General features: G+C 42.7%; 1 protein-coding gene across 22 annotated transcripts in view; it reads right to left on the bottom strand.

The window, feature by feature from the left end:
- Positions 1-13,621, bottom strand: part of CACNA1D (calcium voltage-gated channel subunit alpha1 D) — a 293,921-nt gene that overhangs the window by 14,432 nt on the left and 265,868 nt on the right. For all 22 annotated transcript variants that reach the window (XM_077278290.1, XM_077278291.1, XM_077278292.1 and 19 more), the window contains one exon: positions 155-274. In XM_077278290.1, coding sequence (XP_077134405.1) covers positions 155-274 — 120 coding nt within the window. The remainder of the gene's footprint in view (positions 1-154; positions 275-13,621) is intronic.

Raw genomic sequence — 13,621 nt, 5'->3', positions numbered from 1 at the left:
TAAAGCTAAACCGGTGCTACATTGTCAGAACAATTGAGCCTAGTCTGCGGACTAAGCCTAAAGTTCAGGACGCTTAATTTGAGCATTGTTTCCAGTTCCTACCACTCTCCATCTGTGTTACTCTAACGTTGTAAGTGGCGAGTCTTATAACTACCCTGTATATATCATCTTCTTCTTCCTCGTGGTTGTTTTGCTCCGGCTCGTCATCTTGCAGGTCACATGATATTGCTCGACGAATTTCAGGGCCAATGTCATGAAGTGTTCTTAGTCCAGCCTGGATAAAAAGCAACAAAAATAAAGATCGACCCTCATAAAGGTGTTTGATCGAGTTAAATGAGAGCGGCGTGAATGTGATGAAACATGCAATGATTGAAAACAAACTATTCTACAGCCCCGACACAACCTCAAAGTCCTGCTTATTGTTTTCTCCTATCATAATGAAAAAAAAAATTAAGAAAAATATAGAGAAATCTCGGGAGATCAGACATGTTCCCCTTTCTCTTCTGTGTCCTAAGGATGGCTGTAAGGCAAATAGCTGCAGCAGGATCCTCTCCCCATGCTCGAAGATCTCAATAGAGCAAACTTGCTACTTGCTTAAAAAAACTTAGTTAAATGTCTAGTTAAATGTCTAAAAAAAATCTCAGAGTTTTCCCTATTCTGCCACGGTTTTCCTTTTCATGCTTCATCGCTCCATTACAGAGATATTCACATTTGCTGGAGTGAAATCTCGGCTTGTAGTGCAGCCTGGTGTTTCTTCACAGACTTCTATGGGGGTGTGAGCTTTCAACCCTTCCTCCCAGGCGCTGCCAATCACAACAGTCTATCAGTCTCAGCCGAGCTGTGATTGGCAGCGTCTGGGAGGGTGTGGTCAAAGAGCGCGACCCGCAAGGAAGACTCTGAAGAAACACCCAGTCGGTCTGCAAGCTGAGATTTCACATACTGCGCTCCAAAAACAACAAATGTGAATATCTCTGCAATGGAGCGACACAGAGCAAAATGGAAAAGAGCGGCAGAATCAGGGGAACTCAGGGATAATAATAATAAGGTATTTAACTCACCTTCTTAGCAATTGACAGGTCCTCTTTAATTTAAACATTAATTTCTAGATTTACTGCTGTGGCTTCCACTCATACTGGGACTAAAACCAAGCAGCTGAATCTATTGTATGGCAGATCCTACAGACACCATTGACTCATAATGCGGTTTGCTTGTTTCTGCCCTTGGTCTAAATTTTTTTGCAAAACATGTGAAGCGGGATTTCAAAAACCTCATTCACTTGTATTGTACTGTAAATTGCTGCGTATCTGCGGTGCAGAATTTGCACTGCCGATCCGCACCCAATTTTGAAAGTGTGAACATACGCTAAGACTCTGATTCGCGAAGATTGGCATTTTGAAAGCCCGTCTTAACGAGGGGCGCGCAGGAGTAAGATGCAGTAAATTCATTATGGGGTGCATGCCACTTAATGAATGTGGCGCCTCTCATCAGTGGTGTGCGCCTTGTCAGAAATGTTACTCCAGTCAGCGACATAACAAACACTGCCGCTTGTGATGAATTTGCCCTCTCCTGGCATCTCTCCAGTGTCACTTATTTTGCCCGAGCTGTCCAAAATTTACGTGAAAATGTAGGTCACTAAATTGTTGCGCGCCTTCACTTTGCGCAAGCACTTTACAAACTTTCAAAGTGTTTTACTCCAGTTTTCTGGTGTAAACATATGGATGAACCCAAGGCCTAAGTGCTTTTTCACACATTGCGTTTTTGATGCTTTTCTCCGTGCTTTTTGTTTAGCTGCCTTTTTTTTTACAGAACAGAAAAATGAATGAGATTTCTAAAATCTCATTCACCTGCTGCGTCTCTTTTCCTTACATTTTGATTTTTAACTTGTGGTCTTTAAAAATGTAGCATGGCAATTCTTTTAGTATTTTTACTGCAGTTTTTCACCCATTGAGACCAAAATTGGTTACGAGCAAAAAAAATTTAAAAAATTCGTATCAAATCTATGACCAATCCCAATTAAAATCTGCCGCATGTCCTGTTTTTGAAACTGTGTCCGCATGTATATGTCTGTAAATTTTCAGTGTGGAATTGGCAATGAAAATCTGCATCATGTGAATTAAAGGGGTATTCTCATCTCCAAGATCCTATCCCAATATGTAGTAGGTATAATAATAATAATATTAGCAAATACCTCCAATTAGAAATGTAGTATAGTTCTTCTGATTCGTTTTGTGACTAACCCCATATGCAGGGCATTGCAGTAGCTTAGGTGTCCATGGTTACAACCACTCATACAGTGACAGTTAACTAGTTGCTAGTGGTCGTAACTATGGATACTGCAGTGCCCTGCACATGGGGTAAGTGTCATGATCTCCATGGCCAGAGAACTAGCATAAGCCTCTATAGGAACAAGCTCTTGGAAGATGTAACTGTACTGACCATGAACTAAACCTACCGCATCATCTAGAAGTAGCCAGGTAGCATGTCCTACTTTTTATCCCTATATGCCCAGCGCCGGCCGGAGAACTAAATAATGCTAGCAGAGGGAAATATAAGACCTGACTCACCTCTAGAGAAATGCCCAAAAGGAGACAGAAGCCCCCCACATATATTGGCGGTGATATGAGATGAAACAACAAACGCAGCAGGAAAATAGTTTTAGCAAATTTGAGGTCCGCTTTCTAGATAGCAGAAGACAGAAAGCATACTTTCATGGTCAGTAGAAAACCCTAACAAAACACATCCAGAAATTACTTTAGGACTCTGGCATTAACTCATAATACCAGAGTGGCAATTCCTGATCAACAAGAGCTTTCCAGACACAGTAACGAAACTGCAGCTGTGAACTGGAACCAAAATACAAAAACAAAACATGGACGAATGTCCAACTTATCTAGTAGATGTCTGGGAGCAGGAACAAGCACAGAGAGGCTTCTGATAACATTGTTGACCGGCAAGCATCTAACAGAGAAGCCAGGTTATATAGCGACACCCAGATCTAATCAGAACAGGTGAACAGGGAAGATGATGTCACAAGTTCAATTCCACCAGTAGCCACCGGGGGAGCCCAGAATCCAAATTCACAACAGTACCCCCCCCTCAAGGAGGGGGCACCGAACCCTCACCAGAACCACCAGGGCGATCAGGATGGGCCCTATGAAAGGCACGAACCAGATCAGAGGCATGAACATCAGATGCAGTGACCCAAGAATTATCCTCCTGGCCGTATCCCTTCCACTTGACCAGATACTGGAGTCTCCGTCTGGAAACACGGGAGTCTAGGATTTTTTCCACAACGTACTCCAACTCACCCTCAACCAACACCGGAGCAGGAGGCTCAACGGAAGGCACAACCGGTGCCTCATACCTGCGCAATAACGACCGATGAAAAACGTTATGAATAGAAAAGGATGCAGGGAGGTCCAAACGGAAGGAAACAGGGTTAAGAATCTCCAATATTTTATACGGACCGATGAACCGAGGCTTAAACTTAGGAGATGAGACCCTCATAGGGACAAAACGAGAAGACAACCACACCAAATCTCCAACACAAAGCCGAGGACCAACACGACGGTGACGGTTGGCAAAAAGCTGAGTCTTCTCCTGGGACAACTTTAAATTGTCCATCACCTGCCCCCAGATATGATGCAATCTCTCCACCACCGCATCCACTCCAGGACAATCCGAGGATTCCATCTGACCGGAGGAAAATCGAGGATGGAACCCCGAATTACAGAAAAACGGGGAAACCAAGGTGGCAGAGCTGGCCCGATTATTGAGGGCGAACTCCGCCAATGGCAAAAAAGCAACCCAATCATCCTGGTCAGCAGACACAAAATACCTCAGATATGTCTCCAGGGTCTGATTAGTCCGCTCGGTCTGGCCATTAGTCTGAGGGTGAAAAGCAGACGAAAAAGACAAATCTATGCCCATCCTAGCACAAAATGCCCGCCAAAATCTAGACACAAATTGGGTTCCTCTGTCAGAAACGATATTCTCAGGAATACCATGCAAACGAACAACATTTTGAAAAAACAGGGGCACCAACTCGGAAGAAGAAGGCAATTTGGGCAGGGGAACCAAATGAACCATCTTAGAAAAACGGTCACACACCACCCAGATGACAGACATCTTCTGAGAAACAGGCAGATCTGAAATAAAATCCATCGAGATGTGTGTCCAAGGCCTCTTAGGAATAGGCAAGGGCAACAATAATCCACTAGCCCGAGAACAACAAGGCTTGGCCCGAGCACAAACGTCACAAGACTGCACAAAGCCTCGCACATCTCGTGACAGGGAAGGCCACCAGAAGGATCTTGCCACCAAATCCCTGGTACCAAAAATTCCAGGATGACCTGCCAACGCAGAAGAATGCACCTCAGAGATGACTTTACTGGTCCAATCATCAGGAACAAACAGCCTATCAGGCGGACAACGATCCGGTCTATCCGCCTGAAACTCCTGCAAGGCCCGCCGCAGGTCTGGAGAAACAGCTGACAAGATAACTCCCTCCTTAAGAATACCTGTGGGGTCAGAGTTGCCAGGTGAATCAGGCTCAAAACTCCTAGAAAGGGCATCCGCCTTAACATTCTTAGAACCTGGTAGGTACGATACCACAAAATTAAACCGAGAAAAAAATAATGACCAGCGCGCCTGTCTAGGATTCAGGCGCCTGGCGGTCTCAAGATAAATCAAATTTTTGTGGTCAGTCAATACCACCACCTGATGTCTGGCCCCCTCGAGCCAATGGCGCCACTCCTCAAACGCCCACTTCATGGCCAAAAGCTCCCGATTCCCAACATCATAATTCCGCTCAGCGGGCGAAAATTTACGGGAAAAGAAGGCACAAGGCCTCATCACGGCGCAGTCAGAACTTTTCTGCGACAACACTGCCCCAGCTCCGATCTCAGAAGCGTCGACCTCAACCTGAAAAGGAAGAGTCACATCAGGCTGACGCAACACAGGGGCAGAAGAAAAACGGCGCTTAAGCTCCTGAAAGGCCTCCACAGCATCAGGGGACCAATTAGCAACATCAGCACCCTGTCTAGTCAAATCGGTCAATGGCTTAACGACATCCGAAAAACCAGAAATAAATCGACGATAAAAGTTGGCAAAGCCCAAAAATTTCTGAAGACTTTTAAGAGAAGAGGGCTGCGTCCAATCACAAATAGCTTGAACCTTGACAGGATCCATCTCAATGGAAGAGGGAGAAAAAATATATCCCAAAAAGGAAATTCTCTGAACCCCAAAAACGCACTTAGAACCCTTGACACACAGAGAATTAGACCGCAAAACCTGAAAAACCCTCTTAACTTGCCGGACATGAGAGTCCCAGTCATCCGAAAAAATCAGAATATCATCCAGATACACTATCATAAATTTATCCAAAAAATCGCGGAAAATATCATGCATAAAGGACTGGAAGACTGAAGGGGCATTAGAAAGACCAAAAGGCATCACCAAATACTCAAAGTGGCCCTCGGGCGTATTAAATGCGGTTTTCCACTCATCCCCCTGCCTGATCCGCACCAAATTATACGCCCCACGGAGATCAATCTTAGAGAACCACTTGGCCCCCTTTATGCGAGCAAACAAATCAGTCAGCAATGGCAATGGGTATTGATATTTAACCGTGATTTTATTCAAAAGCCGATAATCAATACATGGTCTCAAAGAGCCGTCTTTTTTTGACACAAAGAAAAAACCGGCTCCTAAGGGAGATGACGATGGACGAATATGTCCCTTTTCCAAGGACTCCTTTATATATTCTCGCATAGCAGTATGTTCAGGCACAGACAGATTAAATAAACGACCCTTTGGGTATTTACTACCCGGGATTAAATCTATAGCACAATCGCACTCACGGTGCGGAGGTAGTGAACCCAGCTTGGGTTCTTCAAAGACGTCACGATAATCAGACAGGAACTCAGGGATTTCAGAGGGAATAGATGATGAAATGGACACCAAAGGTACGTCCCCATGAGTCCCCTTACATCCCCAGCTCAACACAGACATAGCTCTCCAGTCAAGGACTGGGTTGTGAGACTGCAGCCATGGCAATCCCAGCACCAAATCCTCATGTAGATTATACAGCACTAGAAAACGAATAGTCTCCTGGTGATCCGGATTAATACACATAGTCACTTGTGTCCAGTATTGTGGTTTATTATTAGCCAATGGGGTGGAGTCAATCCCCTTCAGAGGAATAAGAGTTTCCAAAGGCTCTAAATCATACCCACAACGATTGGCAAAGGACCAATCCATAAGACTCAAAGCGGCGCCAGAGTCGATATAGGCGTCAGTAGTAATAGATGACAAAGAGCAAATCAGGGTCACAGACAAAATAAATTTAGACTGCAAAGTGCCAATGGAAACGGATTTATCAAGCTTTTTAGTACGCTTAGAGCATGCTGATATAACATGAGTAGAATCCCCACAATAGAAACACAACCCATTTTTCCGTCTAAAATTCTGCCGCTCGCTTCTGGACAGAATTCTATCACACTGCATGCTTTCTGGCGTCTTCTCAGTGGACACCGCCAGATGGTGCACAGGTTTGCGCTCCCGCAGACGCCTATCGATCTGAATGGCCATTGTCATGGACTCATTCAGACCCGCAGGCACAGGGAACCCCACCATAACATCCTTAATGGCATCAGAGAGACCCTCTCTGAAAGTAGCCGCCAAGGCACACTCATTCCACTGAGTAAGCACAGACCATTTACGGAATCTTTGGCAGTAAATTTCAGCTTCATCTTGCCCCTGCGATAGGGACATCAAAGTTTTTTCTGCCTGAAGTTCCAAATGAGGTTCCTCATACAGCAAGCCCAAGGCCAAAAAAAACGCATCCACATTGCGCAACGCAGGATCCCCTGGTGCCAATGCAAAAGCCCAGTCTTGAGGGTCGCCGCGGAGCAAGGAAATCACAATCCCAACCTGCTGTGCAGAGTCTCCAGCAGAACGAGATTTCAGGGACAAAAATAGCTTACAATTATTTCTAAAATTCTGAAAGCTAGATCTATTCCCTGAGAAGAATTCCGGCAAAGGAATTCTCGGCTCAGATACCGGAGCATGAATAATAAAATCTTGCAAATTTTGTACTTTCGTGGTGAGATTATTCAAACCTGCAGTTACACTCTGAAGATCCATTATTAACAGGTGAACACAAAGCCATTCAAAGATTATAAGGAGAGAGAAAAAAAAGAAAGACTGCAGCATAGACAGACTGGCAAGTGATCCAATTAAGAGCACAGAGGAAAAAAAAAAAAAAAAAAAAAAAAAAACTCTCAGCAGACTTCTTATTTCTCTCCTTTCTCAGCCAAGGATTTTAACCCTTTAGTGGGCCGGTCAAACTGTCATGATCTCCATGGCCAGAGAACTAGCATAAGCCTCTATAGGAACAAGCTCTTGGAAGATGTAACTGTACTGACCATGAACTAAACCTACCGCATCATCTAGAAGTAGCCAGGTAGCATGTCCTACTTTTTATCCCTATATGCCCAGCGCCGGCCGGAGAACTAAATAATGCTAGCAGAGGGAAATATAAGACCTGACTCACCTCTAGAGAAATGCCCAAAAGGAGACAGAAGCCCCCCACATATATTGGCGGTGATATGAGATGAAACAACAAACGCAGCAGGAAAATAGTTTTAGCAAATTTGAGGTCCGCTTTCTAGATAGCAGAAGACAGAAAGCATACTTTCATGGTCAGTAGAAAACCCTAACAAAACACATCCAGAAATTACTTTAGGACTCTGGCATTAACTCATAATACCAGAGTGGCAATTCCTGATCAACAAGAGCTTTCCAGACACAGTAACGAAACTGCAGCTGTGAACTGGAACCAAAATACAAAAACAAAACATGGGCGAATGTCCAACTTATCTAGTAGATGTCTGGGAGCAGGAACAAGCACAGAGAGGCTTCTGATAACATTGTTGACCGGCAAGCATCTAACAGAGAAGCCAGGTTATATAGCGACACCCAGATCTAATCAGAACAGGTGAACAGGGAAGATGATGTCACAAGTTCAATTCCACCAGTAGCCACCGGGGGAGCCCAGAATCCAAATTCACAACAGGTAAGTGACAAAGTGAATCAGAAGAACTATACTACATTTCTAATTGGAGATATTTATGAATATTATGATTTTTAGACACACTACATATTGGGATAGGATCTCAGAGATGGAAATACCCTCTTAACCCCTAAATCTAGATTGATTTGTGTTGCTGATGGTTCATTAATACGCCGTTTGCACAGATATCACTGTACTCCCTAACATTACAGCTCTCGCTGACTTTCCACATCTGTGCCGTCGCCTTGTATTACTTCTGACTAATCTCTTGTTTAAAGCGGGGGCAAGAATACTAAATAGCACTCATCAAAACGGGGCTCCTGCTCGGAGGTGGAATATTGAAATATGTAATTATGGAAGCACTTAACTATACGCTTTGTGCATAATTACGCTATAGGAGCACAGTAAGGGCATGAAATGACTGTGCCCCACCGAAAGGAAGAAAAGAATAAGCCGAGGATTTGAAGGAGTGTAAGGCAGAGTTTTCTATAGCTTTCACACAGCGCAGCCTGGCAGCGGAGGTCGGCAGCGGAGGTCGGCAGCGGAGCGGAGCCGCTCTCCCATTTGGAACTTGTGGTGCTAAAAACCATTTTATTTTTTACTCCAAAAATATTTAGAAAAAATAATTTATATTATCGGAGTTACATTTGGGCTTGGGATGTGATAAAATACAACAGTAGAGTACGGCTGTGAAGGAGCCCAGGGTTGTAACATAAAGCAATGGAGCTCAATAGAAAAACTAGAAGTGGGGCCCAAAGCCCCCAAATCCTGTGCCTTTATGGGAACAGAGAGCTCCCGCTTTTCTCAAGCAGTGACAACCAATTGTCCCTCTTAAGACCCTTCAAAAGACCCCCTATAGCTCATGAGCCCAACAGGAGCTGTCCTACCCACTGCCCTGAGACTATGCCACCATAGGGCACTGTGATAGATGGCACGTGTGCTCTGCAGATCCACCTCTACACAATCTTACATCTGAAGACCTCATTCAGACGCCCGATTTTTCCATGTACGAGAAAAACAGTCTGATCAGAGTGTGGCCCAAGTGTCATCCAATTTTCTAGAACGTGGAGAAAATAAAAAAAAAAAATCTCCATCTTCTCCCTTCTGACAGTCCATGAAAAGCGGGCCACACTCGGATGCCATCCGACTGCAGTCTGATTCTATTTCAAGGACCCATTGACTTGCAGTGCCAATTTTGATCCGACCCACAGATCAAAATCAAACATGTCTCTGCAACTTGCCATGGACCTCTCAAACGTGTGAGTGGCCCCATGGACTATCACAGGAACGAGTGCTATCCGTGAAAGTTACAGATAGTACTTGAACGTAAAAATGAGGCCTAAGGGACATTTACACTGCAAGATTATCATGATTGAGTTATTAAAAACGCCCTTTTCACAATTTTTTTGCCGTGTAAACAGCTACCGATCACCTGACGAATGAGAAAAACGTTTGTTCATCAGATGAAATGATCGCTTACGCAGTATAAAAAAATCGTTCTCGGTGGTGCATCGTCCTGTGTAAACAGGAATCGCACTGACGAGAACCATGGCAGCCTATGTGCACTGAGCAATCTAGTACAGATCGCATAGTGCACAGCATTTGCTTTGGTCTGTAGTGTAAACAGGGGATCAAACGACCACTGATCGGTAAAAGTTTACCACTGGTTGGTCGTAACATGGTCGGTGAAGAAGAGCTGCCCTTTATCAATTAAGAATGGTGCATGTTGCTTTAAGACTGTGGAAGGGAGTCAGAATAAATTAGGGAGTGGCATGCATGTAATGTTTCGCCCAGGGCTTCATCACGCGGCAGGAAGATTGCAATGTTCTACAGATATAGAAGTGTAAAGATGAAAATTGCATTCAACTACAACTTGCTTCTGTCATGGATGCAATTTGGTAATTTTTGTTGCAACGAAATCTAAACTCTAAAATGCCTTTTGTTGACTTTCAGTGTGTGACTATTTTAAAGTTGTGCGAGCAAAGAGCTGAAAACCAATTTTTTCTCTACAGCAGTAAGCTTAAGTGCTATATTGCATGATTATCCCATACTGTGTGTATATATACAGTGGTGCTCAAAAGTTTACATACCCCAAAATAATTTTTGCTTTCTTGACCTTTTTTCAGAGAATAGGAATGATAACACCAAAACTTTTTCTCCACTCATGGTTAGTGGTTGGGTGAAGCCATTTATTGTCAAACTACTGTGTTTTCTCTTTTCAAATCATAATGACAACTCAAAACATCCAAATGACCCTGATCAAAAGTTCACATACCCCATTTCTTACTACTGTGTATTGCCCCCTCTAATATCAATGACAGCTTGAAGTCTTTTGTGGCAGTTGTGGATGAGGTTCTTTATTTTCTCAGATGGTAAAGCTGCCCACTCTTCTTGGCAAAAAGCCTCCAGCTCCTGTAAATTCCTGGGCTATCTAGCATGAACTACACGCTAGAGATCTCCCCAGAGTGGCTCAGTGATATTGAGGTCAGGAGACTGAGACTCTCCAGAACCTTCACTTTGATCTGCTATAGACAATGACAGGTCGACTTGGCCTTGTGTTTTGGATTACTGGAACATCCAAGTACGTCACATATCAGTATTTGCTGATATCGTGCTTTCCTGTGCCTTTGTAGCTCCCACATCCCCAAAACATCAGTGATCTCCCTCCATGCTTTACAGAAGGAATGTTGTTCCTTTCATCGTATGCATTGTTGACCTCTCTCCAAATGTAATGTTTATGGTTGTGGCCAAAAAGTTCAATTTTGGTCTCATCACTCCAAATTACCTTGTTCCAGAAGTTTTGAGGCTTGTCTCTGTGCTGTTTTGCATATCGTAGACAAGATACTTTGTGGCATTTGCGCAGTAATGGCTTTCTTCTGGCGACTTGACCATACAACCCATTTTTCTTCAAGTGCCTCCTTATTGTGCATCTTGAAACAGCCACACCGCTAGTTTTCAGAGAGTCCTGTATTTTAGCTGATGTTATTTGTGGATTTTTCTTTACATCCCAAACAATTTTCCTGGCAGTTGTGGATGGCATTTTTGTTCGTCTACCTGACCGTGGTTTTGTTTTTACAGAGCCCCTGATTTTCCATTTGTTAATCACAGTTTGAATGCTGCTGACTGACATTATCAATTCCTTGGATATCTTTTTGTATCCCTTTCCTGTTTTATACAGTTCAACTAGCTTTTACCATAGATCCGTTGAGAATTCTTTTGCTTTCCCCATGACTCACAATCCATAAATGTCAGTGGCTGGATGAAAGATGCAAGAGTCTGTCTGGATCACAGAAACTCACTCAGAGTTTATGCTATACAAGAAAACAGGTCATAGGGAGGATGTTCCCTTTAGTAGCCATTCAAACCCATTTGTGTCAACTTCTGTGCATGTTATCAGGCCAAAATCACCAGGGTATGTGAACTTTTGATCAGGGTCATTTGGATGATTTGGGTTGTCATTATGATTTAAAAAGAGAAAACACATTAGCTTGACAATAAATGGCTTCACCCAACCACTAACCATGAGTGGAGAAAAAGTTTGGTGTTATTATTCATATTCTCTGAAAAAAGCCAAGAAAGCAAAAATTCTTTCGGACTATGTAAACTTTTGAGCACAACGGTATAAATATATAGTGTATTTTTTTCCATTTAAAAAATTACAGAAAGGAAAGTGGGCCAGTGCAATAGTTTGGGAACTCTTGGAGATTTATGTGCTCAGACAACTTTGCCCAAGGTTTCAGGCCTTAATTAGCCTGTTAGGGTTATGGCTTGTTCAATATCATTGCTAGGAAGGGCCATTTATGCAAATTTCCCAGCTTTATAAAAAAAAAACAGCCTCCTCTAACCTTGTGCCAAAAAACTGCAGCCATGGGTTCTTCACAGCAGCTGCCTAGCACTCTGAAAATGAAAATAGAAGGCTATAAGAAGATAAAGTGTTTTTAAGTTGCCCTTTCCTTAGTTCGAAATGTATTTAAGAAACGGTAGTTAACAGGAACAGTGGAGGCCAAGATAAGGTCTGGAAGACTAAGCAAAATTTCAGTGAGAGCTGCTTGTAGGATTGCTAGAGAGGAAAATCAAAACCCTCTCTCGACTGCAAAAGACCTTCAGAAAGATTTAACAGACATTGATCTACTGTTCAAATACAACTGCACAAATATGGCATTCATGGAAGAGTCATCAGAAGAAAACCTCTCCTGCACCCTCACCATAAAATTCAGCATCACAAGTATGCAAAAGAACATGTAAACAAGCCTGATGCATTTTGGAAATAAGTCCTGTGGACCGATGAGGCTAAAATAGAACTCTTTGCCCACAATGATCAAAGGTATGTGTGGAGAAAAAAAGGGCACAGAATTTTAGGAAAAGAACATCTCGCCAACCATTAAGAATGGGGGTGGATCAATCATGCTTTAGGGTTGTGTTGCAGCAAATGGCACGAGGAACATTTCACAAGTAGAGGGAAGACTGGATTCAATGAAACTTCAATAAATTCTTGAGGTAAACATAACACCATCTGTAAAAAAGCTGAAGTTGAAAAGAGGATGGCTTCTACAAATGGATAATGATCCTAAACACACATCAAAATCCACAATAGACGACCTCAAAATGCTCAAGCTGAAGGTTTTACAATGGCCCTCGCAGTCCTCTGATCTAAACATCATTGAAAATCTGTGGCTAGACCTCAAAATAGCAGTGCATGCAAGATGACTCAGGAATCTCACAGAACTGGAAGAATTTTCCAAGGAAGAATGGATGAAAATCCCTCAAACAAGAATTAAAACACTCTTGGCTGCTACAAAAAGCGTTTTACAAGCTGTGATACTTGCAAAATGGAGTGCTACTAGGTACAAACCATATATAAACAGCACCTGAGAGGCCCATATGCAGAGTTAAAACATTTTTTTAATTTTTATTGGAAAATTTCTATTAAAAGTAAGCTTGAGACTCAAACAGGGATACCAATCTGTAGCAAGTTACAGTAGACAGAATCATAGTATACACACTACGGAGATAAACTGAAATATTATTCCATTATCTATGTAAGGTTAGAATAGGCAGAGCAAACCAATATCAGAGGTTTAAACAGAAAAAATATACAGATTAGGGCTAGATAAATCCCCCAAAAATATATATATATTAAAGTGCAAGTGCTTTTTAGTGTTATCATAGATTTTTATTTCTTTTTGTAGAGTTGTATGGTATTGATCTAGCCAAAAGAACATAAACTGACAGTAATGAAAAGAATCGAAAAAAAATGGAAAAAAGGGTGAATTCTAAACCAGGAGTATGTAGATCTGTAAATACATATAGGGTGCATGTGCTTTCTGTATCTATGAAATTCAAGGGAAAAGAAAGTGGTCACTAGGGAGCGCTGTGAGGGTCACAGTTAAAATTGAAGACAACAGGTCCACCGCAGCTCCAGCCTTTCACCTTCTTGGAGGATACAAAATGCAGTAGAAAATTGTAATAACGGTCCTAGGAGCGCTGGAAATGAGACCAAAACAAGGATTTTAACACTAAAATCCTTGGTTTGGTCTCATTTCCAGC

Source organism: Ranitomeya variabilis, chromosome 8, assembly GCF_051348905.1.
Source record: "Ranitomeya variabilis isolate aRanVar5 chromosome 8, aRanVar5.hap1, whole genome shotgun sequence".
In the NCBI taxonomy this organism is placed as follows: Eukaryota; Metazoa; Chordata; class Amphibia; order Anura; family Dendrobatidae; genus Ranitomeya; species Ranitomeya variabilis.
Note: the sequence above shows the minus strand (reverse complement) of the source record. Positions and strands in the feature narration are given on the sequence as shown.